Source organism: Alternaria dauci, chromosome 6, assembly GCF_042100115.1.
Source record: "Alternaria dauci strain A2016 chromosome 6, whole genome shotgun sequence".
Classification (NCBI taxonomy): Eukaryota; Fungi; Ascomycota; class Dothideomycetes; order Pleosporales; family Pleosporaceae; genus Alternaria; species Alternaria dauci.
The window spans coordinates 2,585,289-2,603,643 of record NC_091277.1 but is presented as its reverse complement, the minus strand read 5'-3'; the positions used below and the strand labels follow the sequence as shown (position 1 = coordinate 2,603,643).

Genomic DNA, 18,355 nt, shown 5'->3' with positions numbered 1-18,355 from the left:
TTTCAAGCGCAAGGATAGTCGTCTTCGTAGTGTCGTAGTGTCGTAGTGTCCGTGGTTTCGTGATCGTAACAGTCGTCAAGTGCCAAAGAAGAAAAACATCTTCTCCCAATGTTCCCATCCACACCTCCTCCACCCACTCTGTCTGCAATCCATGGCCACACTCATCTAAAAAAATTAAAAATCCGACTCTTGCTCTTCGCAAACTTATTCGAAGCCACACTCGCCACACCCGCAGACGCCGGTCTCGCCTCCCCCATCGCATCGCTATTACCACAACACTCATCCCGTCTCTTCTTCTTGACCATCTGCCTCCTACTCTCCCCCTCCTTCTTCGCAGTATCCACCCTGTTATCCGGTGGCACCACAACAGCACCACCCCTCGTTGTCGTCGCAGTCGCAGTCGCAGTCGACGACTCCTTACTCGCCTTCCTCTCCCCCATCATCCTCGCACTCGACTCCGATCGAGGAAGACTAATCAAGTGCGTCGACAGCCGCCTAACCTTCTTCGGCTTACCCATCACCACCATCTTATCATTCGCCGTCGTCGTCGATGTCGTCGTATTCGCCGCAGGCCGCTCAACGCCAATAGCACGATGAGCCAGCCTCCTCCGCCTACTACAACTCCCCGACCTCGCATCCTTAACTTCAAAATCCTCCGGCAAAAACGCCGCAGGTGCGCTATGAAAATCCACAACAGGCTGTGTAACAACACCACCAGGCCGTCTCTCCGTCGCCACAGAGTGCGCGCGCAAATTCCCATTCGACATCTTGTGCACGCGACTACCACCCGAGTCCTCCGAGCGCGTGTGACTCGTATTAGACAGGCTGGGCGATCTGCGCGAGAAATTGCTAGCAATGCTCGCCATGCTCAGTTTGCGCATGACCGAGTTTGCCGAAGCGCGGATCTGGTTTTCCATGCGCCGGTTCGACATGCCGGGAAAGGGCAGCATGTCCTTTGTCCACACGTCTTCGAGGGCGCCTTCGAGACGGACGCGCTCGGCTCGGCGGGGCGCGAGCGTGGGGATGTGGTTGGAGGAGAGGTGCGATTGCGAGCGTGTTACTATGCTGGGTGAGAAGGTGGGAGGTGTGTCTGGTAGCCTCTGCGCTTGCGTGTTCTTGATGATGACTTGACTCATGTTTGGCTTTGCGCCGAGAGTCGCTGCGCGGTGGACAGACATGCGTCGTACGAGAGTGTTTGCGTGGCCGAAGACGGGGCCGAGAGACTTGAGGCCTAGCGAAAGGGAGGTATACATGTCTTGCATGGTAGATTGGCCTTCGACGAAATCGTGCGTCTCGTAGACGATGCGCTCGCGTAGCTGCTTCTTCCATACTTCCTCCTCCTGGGAGCTGCAGGCGCTGAAGATGAGTTCGTGCAGGCGGTGGCCGTGTTCGAAGACAAACTTCCAGGTATGTGGGGCGGTGTGGCACTGGATACCGCGGCCGTTATCGGATTCCTCGATGCTGGCGTTGGCAAGTCCGATAGAAGCGACCACGGTGTAAGGGGTGTGGAACCGGCTTGCTGTTGCAAGCACAAGGCAAGACTTGTACAGGACGCATACCATGTACGAGCCTTTGATACGATCAGGCGTCTGGTACGTGACATGTAGAGCGCCACAAAGGAGGACATGTCCAAGAAGGCGAAAGACCAGAGCTCGAGATATCTTCTGGTCCGAGAAAGCTAGTCGGTCTTGCAGCTGCCAAGTAATCTCAATGAGGCGCCGGGTCTGGGGGTCGTCTTTGGCTTTGTTGACTTCGCGGATGGTCTCTTGTAAACGGAAAAGAGCCTTTTCAAGCTCGGCGTGCGCTTCTGGGTCGTCGTATACGGGCGTGTGGCGACAGAGGTCGTCAAACAACAGAGGATACTTGCAGACGCGCTGGATCGGCTTGATCAAGAGATCGGGAAAACTGAGCGCCTTCTTGCAACCCGCTTCTCGGTTATTCTCAGATGCAACCACCTTCTGCAACGCTTCGACGCCCCGCTCGTACTCTTGCCAGCCATGCAGTCCTTTGCACATGGTGGTCAGGTCCTGAGACATTGTCGTCCAATGCGCACCATACTCCTCGTACGTGAAGAAGCGTCTCATGTGTTTGTTGAAGATCTTGGCAACATTCCCTGCCGTCTTCGTGTCAGTCACTAAGCCTCTGGGTCTTCGATCCGGCGACCGCCCAATTTCCAAAGAATGCCTGAGTCTTCTGGTTGTTAGGTGTTCTGCAAGGCGCCCTGGAACGATGTCTGCGCTATGGAAGCGTATGTGTTTGGCTTTGGTCACGGGATACGTCTCTTGGTACGCGCTTCTTGTGAAATCTGCCTGAGGCACAACCTGGTGAAGTTCGGCGAGCAAGTCTTCGTGGAGCTGTAGGATCTGCGAAATGTTGTGTTGTATAGATGATCGTGTCTGGCCTGATAGAGTGGGAAGGGCAGTGAGGATCATGAAATAGTCCTAAAAGGTTAGTAATTACAAGGGCGCCTTTTTCAGAAAACATACGTTGATCAAAACCTTGAGGTCTGCAATGTAGCTCTCTTCCGACGATATTAGTTCTTCAACAACTTTGCGACGCTGCAGTGATCGAAGCCAAGTATTCTCGTCGAGCACAGGCCCTAATGCACCGCGATGGCTCTCGAGCGATCTACGTGCGTCGGAGTAGTTGCTGCTCCTGTTGCCCAAGCGAACCCTGCCTGCCTCCGAGCGAGGCGCAAGACTCTTGGTGCCGGTGGTCATCGAAGCCGACTTGATTGCTGTCACGTAATCCATTGAAGACGTCATAGACTCTGACGTCCGACGCGCCGACTCAGATAGTCTCCCTAGCGGCCGAGAGAGGGTTGACAGGCCATCGGTGGTGTCGAAAGATAACCGTGGTGCGTCGGGGAAGTTTTCTCTCCATCGCTGAGCATGCCGACGTCTTAGCGTACTCATCCACCGCCGAAAGGGCTGTGAGGAAATTGTAATCGTAACAGGTTCCTCGTACTCTTCCTGTGGCTCGTTGCCGTCATCGTTGGTAAAGCGACCTTCCGGTAGTGGCACATGGATGGCTTCGTAGAGGTTGAACAGGTGTGTTTCGTCAAAGTTGTTATCATCAACGTCCATGTCGTCAGCCGAGTCTTCGTCATCTGAGGAAGACTCGGCTACCTGCTGCGACTTGTGGTATCCTCTCGGGAGTGGCTTAGGAAGGGCTGTAAGGCGCGAGAAAGACGGCGGTGGTCGATCAGGCCCACAGTTCCGCTTGCGCGGTTCTTCGACGACATGTCTGGTACTGAAAGGAAAGCCGGGCTTCTCGGGCACAAGATCCAGCAGCGACTGAGAAGTAAGTAGTGGTGTGTTTTCATTACTGCGAGACCAGTCGGCTCTCGTCGCACCAAGGGAATACAAGGAGCACGCGGAGCCATTGCGAGCAGTGATGTCGCTCAGCGGTGCAAGCAGTGTGTCTTTCTGGGGGGAGCAGGAGTTGAGGTATGGACTGTCGCTGAAGGAACGCTTGAGCGGGCTCTGAGGCCGGAGCGACAATACATAGGCCATGTCGGCGCAGGGCGAGCAGTCGACTCTATGATAGGACGTGTACGAAGGCTTGTTGCGGCATGAGATAAATACTACTGCATCCAACGGCGATGGCTTAAGGAGAGACTTGAGAAGTGCAGAGCAACAAGGACGCCGGACAAAGCATGTTGGATAGGACTACTGAGCACGCAGCCCAAAAGAGGCACGAAGGAAAGCGCACAGCGCGCAAACTCTCCAGAGCGTGATGGCGGCATTTGGAGGGCAAGGGTCCCGACGGCGCATGGTAAAGCGCAGGGTATCGGGAGCCATGGGCGGAGTTTCGTTAGGGGCGAGTGGTGAGCCATCGACGGGGAGCAGCTAACATGGCGGCCGCGTTGTGTTGAGCATATTTTGGTAGTCGCAACTCGCTATGACGGCAAGAGCGACTGGTGAGTGCGTGAAACGGCCGTCTCTGAGGCATTTGGATGTTGGTAGCGAGGGAGCTGAATCAGATGCACGTGTCCTGCAAGGCCATTCGCGATGCGCACATGTCACGCGCGCGTCCTGACAATGGCAGAAGTCTGGTAGAGAAGTGAAGGGGTGAAAGAAGCAACGCCGACTGTTCCGGCACTTTTGCCCCGCACCATTGGCCACTCGAGCTCTCTTACCCCACACCAGGCAGCTGGGCAAGCTGTGGTAAGCAAGCAAGCAATCCAACCGCCCTGCGACATCTTCGCGACAGCACCCACACAATGGATGACATTCACGCGCCGACTGTCGCGTCCGGGCCTACGTCATCGGGCTACTCGAATGGCGTCCCGAAAGAGCAGCTGACGCTCCAGGAGCTCATGGCGGAAAAGGACCGAGTAGAGACAGAGTTGAAGGCATTAGGGCAGGTGCTAGATTCGGTACGCAAATCAGGGCTGTAGGCGGGCATGGGCAGTTAACGTCTGGTTGCAGCATGGCGTGCGCATGAGCACCGGCCTGACGACGCTCGACGGCTTCCCTCGCAGCGACATTGACGTCCCCCAGAGTGAGCGCTGCAGGAGCCTGCGTCATGCCACAGGTCGCTGACGGTCGCAGTACGGACAACGCGCGCGCGCATCATCCGCCTCAAGAATGACTACAAGGACCTCATGTCGCGCATCGAAAAGGGCCTCCACGAGCACCACGCCCGCCTACAGGCGCAGGCGAGTGCTTCTGCGCCTGCCGACGGCGCACCGGCAGAGCTGAGCGCACCGCCCGCCGCCATCGAGGCGCCCTTTGCAAAGGTCAACAGCGTCGTGGCAGACAGCCCGGCAGCCACGGCGGGCCTGCAGGTCGGCGACACGATAACAAAGTTTGGCTGGGTCGACTGGACAAACCACGAGAGGCTGGCGCGCGTGGCAGAGGCTGTGGCGCAGAACGAAGGGGTACGTCGCATCGCTGCTGCACACGACACGGGGCTTACATGATGCAGATTCCCATTACCGTCAAGGCGCTGCGACCCAACCCAGCGGGCGGCCCGGCAGAGACGGTGCAGATGCAGCTCACACCACGCAGGAACTGGGGCGGACGAGGGCTGTTGGGCTGTCATCTGCTGCCCATGTAGGGGATTAGAAATGCTTCAGCCCTCGACATGGCGCTTGACAATGCTCGACGTTTCTTGGGCTGGCTACAGGCAGTCGGGTAGGTGACGGCAAGGCTGGTGGGCGGGCAGATGGCAGCGTGGGTGGCGCACTGGTTGGGCCAACAAACATGGTGACAAAGCATAGCATGATACCCGGCGTTAATTGCTCGAGACCAAATGGAAACGTCAAAGACGTGTCAATTGATTGATAGCAATCCATGATGAGCAATCCCCGTGATTGCGCAGTGTCGGGACAAAGAACGTCGTGCGTATAGCTCCCTCTGCTGCCTAAGCTGCCTGGTGGCTGCCTCTGCCTGTGAGGTCAGTCAAAATTGCGGAAAGCGCCAAGAGATTTACACCGCCCGGGCGCCAACACTCGAGCACAACAAAACCTCTTCCTGCCCACTTCACGCCCGCTACTTTCCCCACTCTTTATCACCTGTAAGTCTGCACCACCGCCTTTTGCTCAATAAAACCGCGCGACCTCGACTGACATCTTTTTGCTCAGCTTCTGCGCACCCCTCCTCACTCAGACACACACAACCCCGCCACAACAGTCGACACCATGGCCGAGACTGCCGCACAAGACTCAGTCCCAACCTTCAAGCTCGTGCTTGTCGGTGATGGTGGTACCGGAAAGGTATGACGCCCTTTGCAGCCGCTCTCGCGATAAGCGTCACTTGATTGAGACGCCTGCGCGATTCGAGGCTGCGCAAACCGCGGCAGAAGATTGCTAACACCCCCACCACAGACCACCTTCGTCAAGCGCCATTTGACCGGAGAGTTTGAGAAGAAGTACATTGCGACGCTCGGAGTAGAGGTCCACCCTCTCGGCTTCACCACCGTACGTTGCCCGATCGCTGTCCCGTCTTTTCCACCCGCACGATACGACACTAACACGATGACAGAACCTCGGACCCATCCAGTTCGACGTCTGGGACACCGCTGGTCAGGAGAAGTTTGGCGGTCTCCGCGATGGCTACTACATCAACGGCCAGTGCGGCATCATCATGTTTGACGTCACCTCGCGTATCACATACAAGAACGTCCCCAACTGGCACCGTACGTCTGCACCACTTTTACAATTTTTCGCAACCACTAACATCTCCAGGCGACCTGGTCCGTGTCTGCGAGAACATCCCCATCGTCCTCACCGGCAACAAGGTCGACGTCAAGGAGCGCAAGGTCAAGGCAAAGTCCATCACCTTCCACCGAAAGAAGAACCTCCAGTACTACGACATCTCCGCCAAGTCCAACTACAACTTTGAGAAGCCCTTCCTCTGGCTCGCCCGGAAACTCGTCGGCAACCAGTCTCTCGACTTTGTCGCCGCCCCCGCTCTCGCGCCCCCCGAGGTCCAGGTCGACCAGGCCGTGCTCGACCAGTACCGACAGGAGATGGAGAACGCCGCCCAGATGCCTCTGCCCGACGAGGACGATGCCGATTTGTAGATGGCGGTCATGAGCGCTGCTCTAGGCCACGGCTAGGGCTCTAATGGGTATACGACATGGCATGAGATTTTAGTTGGAATGGGAAACAAATGTGCGACCAAGGCATGTTTTTTAGTGAAAATTGGGCATGACGAGGAGGAGGAAATGGGCGGAGGTATCCGACATGAAGCGCTGGACTAGCCGGCGTTTCGACGAATGAACAAACTAGACGTTCTGCATGAATGACTCAGACACGATTGATGATTAGGCAGACTTCTGATTCTATGATTAACACGATTGACGACCAGGAAGACTTGTTTTGATTCTACGATTGACGATCAGCAAGGCTTTGTTTTTTGATTCTACGATTAACACGCTCGTCGGCGCGACTATTACTACTACAACAGCATGCGTCATGGCCTCATTAGATCCTTGTCCCAACACCACCGTGATATTTCAGTGCTGCGAGAGAAATTTTGCAAATGCGCCAACCAAGTTCCGAATGAAAGATGCGATACAGTCATATCCGACGTGCTCATGATAACAAACAAAGAGGGTTGGTTGCATGAAAGCGCCTTAAAGACATTTGCAGCGATAAAGATTGATCGACAGATAAGACGAAGAAGATGTTGGCTCGCTGTTTGTAGCTGCTGAGTGCTGAGAGACGGACGTGTTTTTGTCAACGAACGCGAGGAGGAATACCAAGACGATGGATGATATCGGCGCGAAAATGGGCAAAATAGAGCAAGAGAGAGAGAGAGAGAGAGAGAGAGAGAAGAAAGAAGAAGGGGGGGAACAGAGGGCAAGACGAATCCACGTCTACGACTTCAACATCCTAGAAAAGAAACAGTTAGCACTCTCCAATCCTCAAACACCATCATCAGAAATAACGAAAAAGGGGGGGGAAAAACTCACGGCGCAATCAACTGCGCATACTGCTGCGTCGGCACCTCCCTCCCCAACTCAATCACCTCCCTAATCACATCCCCCTGCTGCAAATTACTCCACAAATGCATCGACATGGCCTTTTTGCTATTAAACAGCGTATGCGCCACGCCCCTGACTTGGCCGAGGACTACATTCGATATCGGCCATGTACTGCTATACGATTGCAGCGTTCCGACATCGAGACGGATAGATTGCTTGATGATGTCATCTTGGCCGTCGGGGACGAGGAAAGACCAGTATGAGAGGTGGACCACGGACGCCATGACGACGACGCAGGTAAAGAGGGGGGTGTGTTTGATTAGGTTTCCTGGGAGGCGGATAAGCGCTGATATGTTTTCTGCGGCGGTGAGACATTTCGCTGTGTGGATCTCTCGCGTCTGCGTCGGTAACAGCACTTGGCCCGGCTGCACACATATATTTACGCCTTCGACGCGGCCGAATCCGAGATTGCTGCGCGGCCGGTGCAACATGATTGTGCTGCCTGCGTTGACCATGTGTGCCTGGAAGAGCACTTCGTCGATGTGGCCGTCGTTGGACACGATTTCCATTTTGGAGGCGGGCAGGTGCAGACGCCAGTTGCATTGGTATTGGTCGACGACATCGACGGCGTGGTACTCAAAGGTGCTGTCGAGGCGCGCGGTTTCAAAGACTTTGCCGAGGATGCGGATGGCGTCTATCAGGTAGGCGAAGGAGGAGAAGGTGAAGCCGTGGGCGAGGAAGGAGGAGTCGTCGTAGTCTTGGAGGGTCGAAGGGTATGGGATTTGCTGGTGGGTGTTAGTTTTCTTGCCTTTCCCTGGAGAGCATGTATGCAATCTGTGGCGTAGATATTTGATATGCAAGTCATAACTCTGACAAGTATGACGTGCAAGTCAGACAGTCTCGTCTACCGCGGCAAGGGTATGCGATCGCACTAAGAAGGAAACATTGCCAAGCCGATCCGACACATGTCAGAATGTCACAACAGGGGTTTGAGACTTACACCTGAGAGGTACTGCTCTTGCTCACATGGCAACGGAACGTCAGTCACTACATCTTTCAGTCTGAACTGCACGCCTGGATTCACTGCCGTCATCATGCCGTTGGCAGTGAACATGGACCACCACGTTCTTCGCCAGCTCTCTTCCAACTGCGGATCATTCTCTCCGTGCATGAGCGCAAACTCCATCCGGTGGAGGCCAATCTCGAGCGTAAGATTCTGCGCAATAGTGAAGATGTGTGCTGAGCGCGGGACCTCGTTGTGGGCATGGAGACCAATGCCAAAGAGCAGTAGTGCTTGTACCGACCACGCGTCTCTCGGGTAGTTGTTGCTGTCGATCTGCTGATCCAGAGCGTCTTTGAACATGGCCGTGGGCACGGCGGGTATGAAACTCGACCCGATGAACTGGACGGCATACTCTAAAAGCGGGGCACGGCGTTCCTTGAAGATCTCTACTAGCCTGGGCTCCGGGAGACAAAAGGGATGTGACTCGTAGAAGAAGTGGTAGAATGCTTGAACAGCAGTCTCTGGCCCCAAGTGACCAAAGCGGTTCACACGTGCGGTTCCGTTTAGGTTGAGCTGCGTAACTGGTGGGGCCACAGGTCGGACGCCAAGGCCATGCGTTGGGCTGAGTTGGTTCAAGCCAGCATCTCCATTGTACGAATACTCTGGCGAGGAGATGTGGCCATTGCTGACCGGAGCTCCACCTGGCCGTGTTAGACGTGTAAATATAACGGTTGCGATTACCCACCACTTGGAACTGTCGTCGTCGCGTCTCCCTTGGTCTTGCGCTTTCCTTTCCAGCCTCTTCGCGACTTGATGTAGGTACACTCTACATCGTCGGTCCTACATCGGGAACACCGTACACCGCCATCGCATTTCAAGTGTCTGCTGCGACACGGGACGCATGCGACGGCGACCGATGCTCTGGTTTGGTCGTTAGGCGACTGCTTCTGACTGGCCTTCCCGCCCGTCCCTTTGCTGCCGCTTTCCGACTGCGGAGTCTGCGCCGGCGGGGTACTTCCATTGATGCTGCTCTGCGTGGTGATGCTTGCTGTTGGCGACAGATGGAGCCCTAGCGAGGGCGATACTGGCGATGTGGAGTCCGATTGCGAGTGGAAGTCGTGGTGGCCACGACCCCAGAACGCGGGATCTACGCCAGCCGAGATGTGGGAAGGCGTGCTGCCCGTCATGTGCTGGCCAGGCATCGCCATGGCCGAGGGAGACATCTGATCTGGCGCCTGTCTAATCGCAATGCTTCAGTCGTCCGAGGTTTCCAGGTCGGCGAGGCTTTGCGACAGTGCGTAAGGTAGAGACATTGAGGTTCGTAACGGGTGCGGGCTGCTAAGACTGTTAACCCAGGCACGTGATGCTCTTGGCTTAGCGCTGAATCGCTCGCCAAAAAGCTTCCGACTCTCCAAGGCGTCTTCCATCCAATCGGTCGCGTCCGCCCAAACCCAAGACGCAAGGCAAAGGGAGCCTCAGCCTCCTTTGTTGGGCCCTCTGCAACCACCCTCATTCAGCTCTTCAGCTTGTACTATGCAACCTCGTCGCACCGTCAACAGGGCGTCGGACATCCCCGTCGCCTCTGATGCACCGTTGGATCCTGCCGTCGCCTGTACTTCGGTTGCACCATTCAACGCAAGCCAGCCGGGCTTGAAACGCGGGACGGGCGAATCGGGTCCCGCAAACTGCCTACTCGGAGATACCGTCGTCGACTACTGGGCCGTTTAGGACGCACTCCCGTCACCACCGTGTTGCTAGCTTGCGATCCGCCCTTTGCTCTGGCAGCTTATCGTGGGGTCGGTGGTCGTTGCGCACAGTTCGGCGGAAAGGGTTGAGTGTAGCGACCCAGCTGAAGCTGTGGGCTTGCCACAGCATCTGCCTGACGCGATTGGACTGTCTTTTGAGTCGATGATATGGGATCTGCGGCGTTGCAGCCGAGTGTTGCCTGTAGGATCTCGGCTCGATGCAAGGTCGCCTTGGCCCGCCATGCTGACTTTGCCTTATCCGATACCAGTAATGAACCCACACACACGAGGAGCAAAAGCAATCCAAGAGCAGTCTCGATTGGTTGGAAGAGAGTTTTTCAGACGCTGGATGGGTATGAAAGGAGGCGGACCTGCTCGGAGCTTCTAGAGCTCGTTAGAACTCGAATTTGGTTTTGTCACTTCCTGGTCGTGGATGCGACTTCCTGAACGATATTAGTGAACAATACTAGGCTCGTGGTAATTTGCGGCGGCAACGAACAAGAGCATGAGAGTGTCGCGCCAAAGGGCTCCGTCTTTCGGAATTCGCGCTCGGACCTGATGGATCATGTCGTGGAAACCTCGGGTTGTCACTCTGGATGGTTGGCAAACCTCACTGCTGGTGCGGAAGAACGCTGATTCGCCGGGCATCCTAATACAAGATCGTCACATTCGCATTGATCGATCAGTTGAGGAGATTGGGTATTACATTCAGATCGTGTCTATCTTGCTGGAATGCCGCCGATGCTAGAACATGCAGAAAATGAAAGTTGAGGAAACAGGTCCGGAGGCGCCCGAAAGGCCACAATCAATGACCACTGCCATACGAAACCTCCACCAGGAGATTCAAAAGCAGCTCTGCACACTCGTGGCCCGAAAGGCCACCGCACTACAACTCTGGACATCGAGCCTTGGTAAAGTTCCATACATCACCGGAGCAGTCGTTCAGTGACCTCTCGGCCTTCCACTGCAGCTCAGTCTCTGCACGTCGCACCTCCGCCACGCAGAAGCCGACGTCACCCGCCCTCCGGCCCACTTCTCTGGCAGGGATTTTCCGTTGAGAGACATCTTCCAAGCTCTGGAGTACTTCACGAACGGTGTGTCCTCGCCCTGTCCCTGGGTGGGGTCAGTATGAGACCTTGCAGTGGGTTGTGCTTTTCAAGAGTTGTTACTTACCAAGGTTATACGTCCTGAAAGGCGCGATGATGCGCCCGGCTGTCGATGCTGCCAGAGCTGCAATGTGGCCTCGTGCCAAATCTACTACGTGGATGAAATCTCGAACGGCTGTTCCGTCTGGGGTGTTCCAGTCGGTACCAAAGATGTCTAGGACCGGCTTGGTGCCGGTCAAGACCGTTGCGATGACCGGAATCAGGTTGCTTGGTTTCTGCCGCGGATCTTCACCTAGGATACCAGACTCGTGACAACCAACCTGGAGCCATTAGTTTCATCTTCGCACCTCGATCATTGATAATACACACCGGGTTGAAGTATCGCAAAGCGGTTATGGACCATGTGGGGTCGGACAGTGCCAGATCTGCCAGTATGGATTCACACATAAACTTCGACCGTCCGTAAGGCGATGTGAGACCTAAGACGCCCGGTAATACTCGACGTTCTGTTCCATCCTTCTCCACAAATGACTCCGGGTGATGGACGCAAAGTTCTTCGCGGAGAGGCAGCCCGCAGTTAGCACCCTCGCCATACACCGTTGCGGAAGACGAAAACACAAAATTCTTGATGTTGAACTCTTCCAGCAGGGCCAGAAAGTCAACGAGTCCGCAAACGTTGTTGTTGTAGTATCGCAAAGGCATTCGGATGCTCTCTTCCACCGACTTGTACGCTGCGAAATGGATGACGCCTGATATCCTGGATTGTCGCTCAACGACAGGCTCTGGCGTGTCATCCATTTCCATATCGATGCCGGAATCCGTTCTGTGCAGTGTTGCGTATGGAAAGCGTGCTGCAGTGAGTGCTGGCTTGTTGGTGATCGAATAGGATGAATAGTCGGCCAGCACGGTTTTCATCTGCGCGCTCCGGTAATCCAGCTGACGGAAGTGCAGTGCTGGCATTCGATGCTCCTCCGTAGCGCAGTGTTCCGCGGCAAGGGATCGTACTCTTGTCAAGACGTCTTCGTACGAGTTACTCAAGTCATCGATAACCAGGACATTATAGCCTTCCTTGAGCAGTTCCAATACCGTATGCGAGCCGATGTACCCCAATCCGCCAACGACCATGATGAAGGCAGAGTTAGATCCATCGATGTCCAAAGGATCCGCACCTAGTTCGTCGTCGAATAGCACAGATCGCTCAGTCGCTGGTGTGTTGGGTACCTCTGGTGTTACAGAAGGCGACGGCGAATATTGCGAAGAGAATGACGACATTTTACACAAACACGGTTGCTTGGCGAATGACGAAGAAGAGTGAACCTGTTGATCTCTACGGCGCTACCTTTCTCGATACGTCCGAAAATCTTTATACGCGCCACCACTCAACAATAGCCTCAACTTATGATGAATTAGGCAGAAGGCGCCAGAGTCTGACTTTTCCTGCGCCATCAATATTGTTTACGTTGCTTGGCACGATGCAGCCTCTTCATCCCGACTCATCAGTTTCGGAGTCTCCTCAGGTCTAGCACCCTCAAAATATACTCCCGCGTCGCTAACTATCCCTGTACAATTTGCATGGCCGAGTGCGCAATGCGTACCCGTGTGGGTTGCATTGCCGCGTCTTCTAATCTCCCAAAACACCATCATCTGGGCCACAAGAGATCCAACGTGGGCATACCGCGAGGCTTCTTTCGATACCCGGTCCCGGCATGCGTCAAACAGGTTCTCGGTCCCCAAACACACCACTGAAGGATTCATTACACATTGCCGTCCGGCAGGACCCGATCGCTGCACCTCCCTAGGTGCTATTCTTCATCGAATGATCTCCGCCGAGACCAATATTCCGTCATGGGCTTTTAGTTGGCCGCGCTCAGAGTTGAGCTCTGAACGGGCACGACTTGGTGATACTTCAACCCTACGTTTGCCCCTCAGCAGACACATGAGATCCCTCTCACGACGTGTATGATACGGTACCGTCCTGTCGTTGTTACCCGTCACGCCGTGGTTAGCGATATCCGCCACCCCAAGAGCATTTTCGTTCCCTCAAGTACAGTGTGCACCTACAAGCAACATACATAAAGGGCCGGGGACGGCGCATTGCCGAACGCAGAGTACTCATCGGCCATCGAGGCGCTCAACCTGCTCAGCAATGTACGCACTATCGATTATGTAGGAACCACGTGGTCTACCAGCAACTTGGATTCTGTACTCGGCGACATCGTTGCCTATTGGTTCTAGGGGGCATGTAATCCTTCACTAGCGTTGAGCGGCATCTCTGTCGGTGAGGGACCTACACAGCACTCTTCGGAGCATGCTGTGTATCTTGACTGTATCTCTCAAGCAGCTGAAGCCAGCCTCGGACTAAAGGCCAGTTATATTGGTAAGCTGCGTCCGTCTTCCTATGCATCGGTAGCACGAACCAATGTGGAAGCTGGCTCTTCTGGATCCTTGTTGCGGTGCCATCCACTCTACCACGAATTTCCGAGCAACTTACTCGTACCGAGATACCCAACCTCCAACTGCGGCAGTTGCTTGAGCAGAAGGCTGACTTTGCCCTCGATTTATAATCCTGGCGCTCTTCCAGGGCCTCTTTATCTCGATGAAGTATCACTCAAGGTATCGGACTTGACCATTGTGGTCGGAAATTCGTTCTCCAATTGGACAATTATGCGTACCGAGATCCTCGCGGGGATGGCATTGTGTGATCGGGTAAACTTGCACTTCTTGTGCATCCTGTACCAGATCTGACAATCGCTGGCATAGCTAGCACGCTACTGCAACTTCTAGCTGTAGGCTGTAGCATGTAGCTGAGCGCTAGCTCAAACTATGTCGAGGTTAATGGCGTTATGTCTGCGTTTGCCAAAGCCTTGGCTGCTTGGTTGAACTAAAGATGACAGCTCTAGTACTGAAGACAGCGGAGGACAAGGGATCAATCGCCCCATTTACGCACGACACATATGTCTTTGACCGCTAGCATGCACCACTGTGAGTTCCCCGGGGAAAGGCCGACCAATGCGTCCGAGTGAAGACTACCAAAGGTAACACACGCAATGCACAAGCTTCTCCTCTAACTCAAGCGGTCCGCCATGCCGTCGGCTCAATCCAGGGTCAGCCGAAGAAGCACTTTTTCAACACAACAACGCCGCCTCTAAACAAGCAACGATCATCATCAAATCTGACCTGTTAATTCGGAGAACTAAAAAGTCCAAATATAGTTGGCTTCAACATTACCCCGACCCGTACTCTGTTGCCGCTTTAGACGGCAGATCTAGCTCGTCCAATCCCTGCGCGTCACCCCGGATCGAAATGCTAAGCCTTTTATCCTGCACTAGGGCTGCATGCACACTCTATTTCAACCTTGGCCCTCATTTCGGTATGCAATGTCTGCTTCGCCTTGCATGGATCCATGCCGTCCTCCGCCTCTTTGCAGGCAATGTGTCGAGCTGCGAAATTTGAGGCACTTTCCTTGAGGTATGTCATCCTTGGAGAAATGCCGGGGGTGCTTCGCGATACAATAGAGGCTAAGTGCCGGCGGCTCTGCGTAGAAGTACCTTGTACATGCTGCACGAACGGGTGGAAGCCCGAGGTATTTCCGCAATGACTCTTGTGCCGCGGAGTTTCAACCTTTCCATGTCACCCCCGATCCTTCACTTCAGCAGTGTATACTAAAGCCTTGTATCACGTCATCTTGCTTTGGTTGTATTGGAAGGGCTCCTCCGCTACGTTTCCGATCGACCAGGTCCGCGGGGAAGATGCCAAGTCCTAGATTTCACCACCAATGACAGAGGCGCATGGAAGCGAAGGGCCACTCCTGTCATGCAAAGTCTGACATGCATAGCTACTTACAAATTTCCAAGATATCGGCAGGCCAAGATTTTACCGCTGTACAGCGAGACAGGAAAATATTGCGTCTTTGAGTATTCGGCCTCACTGGATGACGACATTAGCTTACCCAGTCGTATACTCGTATTGGTATAAGGAACCAACGAGATCATGCGCACGAGTAAACTCATCGCTTGACAACCATCTCGGTATGCCACAGAGTCTTTCCGGCCTCGTGCTAATGTTTCAGTTACACAAAGCGGATCCTTCATGTGCATCATGACCCCGCTACCGAAGAGGCAATAGGAACGTGCATGATCGCATACACACATCCGTCTCCAGATTTTCAAGAACTCGTATTGTATCCGATACCACGGATCGGCCGCCTATTGTGGCTTACACGCAAGGGAAGGATTATGTGACGCGTCTTCGGGTCTGCTGGTTCAAGAAGGTCGGCATCGACCCGAATGTCTTCAACGTCGGTCCAAACGGCCCCAAAAAAACGCGACTCATTGGCAAACCATGTTTTTGGTGTCGTCTACCGAATGTGCATTGCGATCCTGGCCACGTTGTGCATTCGCGCCTTGGGAGCGGGGATTTCCACAAATGGGGAACCTACGCGCCTGCAATACTTTTGCGCTGTGCATCTGGCGACTAATGCACCATTGCATACCAGAATCTTGGGAGAAGACTGAGTCATGAAGCTGGCACAAGCACGTCATTTTTTTGATGCCACGTCAGCTGTATGGTAAACCGGTTCGAAGAAAACTCTATTCTCACTCAGGCAGGAGACATTCAATATCGACTGTGGCCACAAGAATAAGCAAGTTTAATGCCGAGCATAGCTACCGCAACCACCCCCAGCTTTTCTACCTCACACAGCATTGGATATTAGATCGTATTCAACCGGTCGGTAGCTATACCTTGGGATACAGAACCCGTACCGCGATTGAGTGCATAATTCCTGCTTGATGGGTCGAAAGGGCAGAACCTGGTGATGCCATATTCCACCACTGAGCTAGTGATGCTCAAACACATGCCATCTATGTCAGATCACCGGCCATGACTCGTCTCCGCGTAGGTTCAACGAAGTAGTATATGCAATGCTTCTCCAGATTTTGTGGCGGCCAAATGCCAAGTCGGATGATCCGAGGTTACCTGTACTGTGTGTTACACAAACCCGTGGCCGCAAGGCTGGGGTAAGAAGGATATGCAGGAATGAAGCCTCGCCTTAGAGTTCAGCTCACCGGAATGTCGACGTTCGAGATCTCTGAGACTTATGCCGATCCATTTGGTGCTGAGATGATCTTACATCACACTCTGGGTGCCGCAGTAGGAGCGAGGCTATATCAGCAAGCCTCGCAAGTCCTCTCGTGACTACTACCTGGGTACTTCAATCACTCGCCTCCGACGCGCACGAGGCAGTGTCCAGCCACTTCGAAGGGACCATTGCAAGTCATGAGAATCAAAATTTTCTATACATCGCGCATGGCTTTCAGCTTCTAATCGTGATTGCCAAGCCTCTCATCTACATCTGTAACCTCAACCTGTCGATCACAGTACTCCACCCACCCATCCAACTCCATCTTCTTCAACACCGTACTAAACCCATCGCTCCCTTCTCCACTCCCCGTTCTGTCACACGACTGCGCCACCGCATCATCTTGCAATCCTTGTTCCGCACCTGCTCCATCCGGATACTCGATGTGGAACACGGGCTTCCCCGCTGCGATGAAGGGCGCGAAGGTGGTGCACTCACTGTACTTTACACATTCTTCGTTGACGCTAAAATGTACGATGGGGAGGATGGCTGGTATGATGTCTCCGGCGTTTTTGAGTCCAAGTGTGAGGTTCAGAGGCGCTGTTATCTCGGAGAGAAACTGCATGTAGGCGATTGAATCGTTTTGAGTGAGGGAGAGGCCGTTGTCGTTTTGCTGCGTCTCGATTAGCACAGCGACGGCGTTGTAGGTACTATAGTTCCAATGGTGAAACGAGGTACTCACATAAGCATCAACATTATCTGGATCAACACCATCGCACTCTTTACTCTTGGCCAGATCTATTCTACTCTTCATAATCCTCCGCACGTTCTCACTACCTAAATTCAGCCATTTCTCGCCTGGCCACCCGTCGAGGTCGTGTCCTAGATCTTCTTCCGTGAATTCTGAAGCATCGGGCCGCCAGTCTTCGTAGCTTCCTGCGCTAAAGTAACATATCACTCTCTTGCCCATAGCATGGAGCTGTCTTATCGTCTCGATTGGGGTGTCGAACAGGTCGATGTCGAAGATGCTGACGTTGGGGGTTGTATTAGTGTCAGAGGATGAGAGAACGGGCGGATGTGAAAGGATAATCTGCCAGGTATCCGATACGGATGGTGCCCATGGTACTGTGGTATTCGGTGATGGGAGAGGTGTCGGAGTAGAGGTGTTGTCATCTTCGTTATCGTCGCCACGTCCCAAGGTAAGACCCAGACCTAGTCCTAGACCGAGTGCGAGAATCAAGATCGCGATGAGAACCGCGAAAAGAATCTTGCGTCGCAAAGGCCACGGCCGGCGCGATTTGGGTTTCGCGTCCATGGCGTGAGTGTGTTATTGGTCGCTGGAAGGATTGGAAAGAACGGGGTTTGCTAGGTAACGAACGCCCCGCCAGCTGAGGTGCTGCTCGACGCACCTCAGACGCGAGGATTCCTTTCAACAAAGTCTTCGTATACCCAAGCAAGGCGTACCTGTGGACTTCAATGCGACCATAACTCGCGCGCAACAGCCTCCAGACCCATGCCAAGTCCAACAGTCCAGAACTTCCGCAAGAAGACGCGTTGCGAGCGGGGCAGCGCATCGTGCCGGGTTGCATATGCAGTTAATATAAAGTTGTTGTGTCTAGTACAGACAGTAGCTACATCTGGTGTAGCGCCTATGCAGCAATATTGCGGGTGTGGCGTGCCGCGGGAACATGCTACCGACTAGAAGATCAGGTAGTAGAGAGCAAATAATCACTGATAGACGCTAGCTAAGTGATATATCTAGGGCACAGGGTAAGCGTAGTAGATGGTATAGGTGTATATATCAGAAAAGAGGTCACACTGTAGCTTCGATGATATGGAAGTTGGTACAAAATCCGTATAGCGAGCTGAGGCGCTGTGGCCCCGCAAAGTTGGTTGCCTTATTCATCTTCATTGGGAATGTGGCTATGCGAGTGTGGGGTTCGACCAGGCATCGGCAATGGCCGCCTGAATCCCGCAGGCTCTC

The 18,355-nt window shown here is 54.1% G+C and overlaps 5 protein-coding genes across 5 annotated transcripts; 1 reads left to right on the top strand and 4 right to left on the bottom strand.

The window, feature by feature from the left end:
• Positions 1-816: 816 nt before the first annotated feature.
• On the bottom strand, positions 817-3,515 carry ACET3X_007183 (uncharacterized protein; the record flags this gene model as incomplete). Its single annotated transcript, XM_069453395.1, has 3 exons — positions 817-834; positions 885-2,441; positions 2,487-3,515. The coding sequence occupies 3 exons, from the start codon at positions 3,513-3,515 to the stop codon at positions 817-819; spliced, it is 2,604 nt and encodes an 867-aa protein (XP_069305951.1).
• Positions 3,516-4,225: 710 nt separating this feature from the next.
• Positions 4,226-6,531, top strand: ACET3X_007182 (uncharacterized protein; the record flags this gene model as incomplete). Its single annotated transcript, XM_069453394.1, has 9 exons — positions 4,226-4,381; positions 4,434-4,506; positions 4,557-4,885; positions 4,933-5,060; positions 5,358-5,523; positions 5,591-5,722; positions 5,834-5,926; positions 5,991-6,144; positions 6,194-6,531. The coding sequence occupies 9 exons, from the start codon at positions 4,226-4,228 to the stop codon at positions 6,529-6,531; spliced, it is 1,569 nt and encodes a 522-aa protein (XP_069305950.1).
• A 798-nt stretch (positions 6,532-7,329) lies between these two features.
• ACET3X_007181 (uncharacterized protein) lies at positions 7,330-9,663 on the bottom strand (the record flags this gene model as incomplete). Its single annotated transcript, XM_069453393.1, has 4 exons — positions 7,330-7,345; positions 7,426-8,222; positions 8,438-9,141; positions 9,186-9,663. 4 exons carry the CDS (start codon positions 9,661-9,663, stop codon positions 7,330-7,332), a joined length of 1,995 nt encoding a protein of 664 aa, XP_069305949.1.
• Positions 9,664-11,071: 1,408 nt separating this feature from the next.
• On the bottom strand, positions 11,072-12,563 carry ACET3X_007180 (uncharacterized protein; the record flags this gene model as incomplete). Its single annotated transcript, XM_069453392.1, has 3 exons — positions 11,072-11,298; positions 11,359-11,611; positions 11,661-12,563. 3 exons carry the CDS (start codon positions 12,561-12,563, stop codon positions 11,072-11,074), a joined length of 1,383 nt encoding a protein of 460 aa, XP_069305948.1.
• A 4,049-nt stretch (positions 12,564-16,612) lies between these two features.
• ACET3X_007179 (uncharacterized protein) lies at positions 16,613-17,686 on the bottom strand (the record flags this gene model as incomplete). The annotated part of the gene is made up of 2 exons (XM_069453391.1): positions 16,613-17,044; positions 17,114-17,686. 2 exons carry the CDS (start codon positions 17,684-17,686, stop codon positions 16,613-16,615), a joined length of 1,005 nt encoding a protein of 334 aa, XP_069305947.1.
• Between the last annotated feature and the right edge of the window lie 669 nt (positions 17,687-18,355).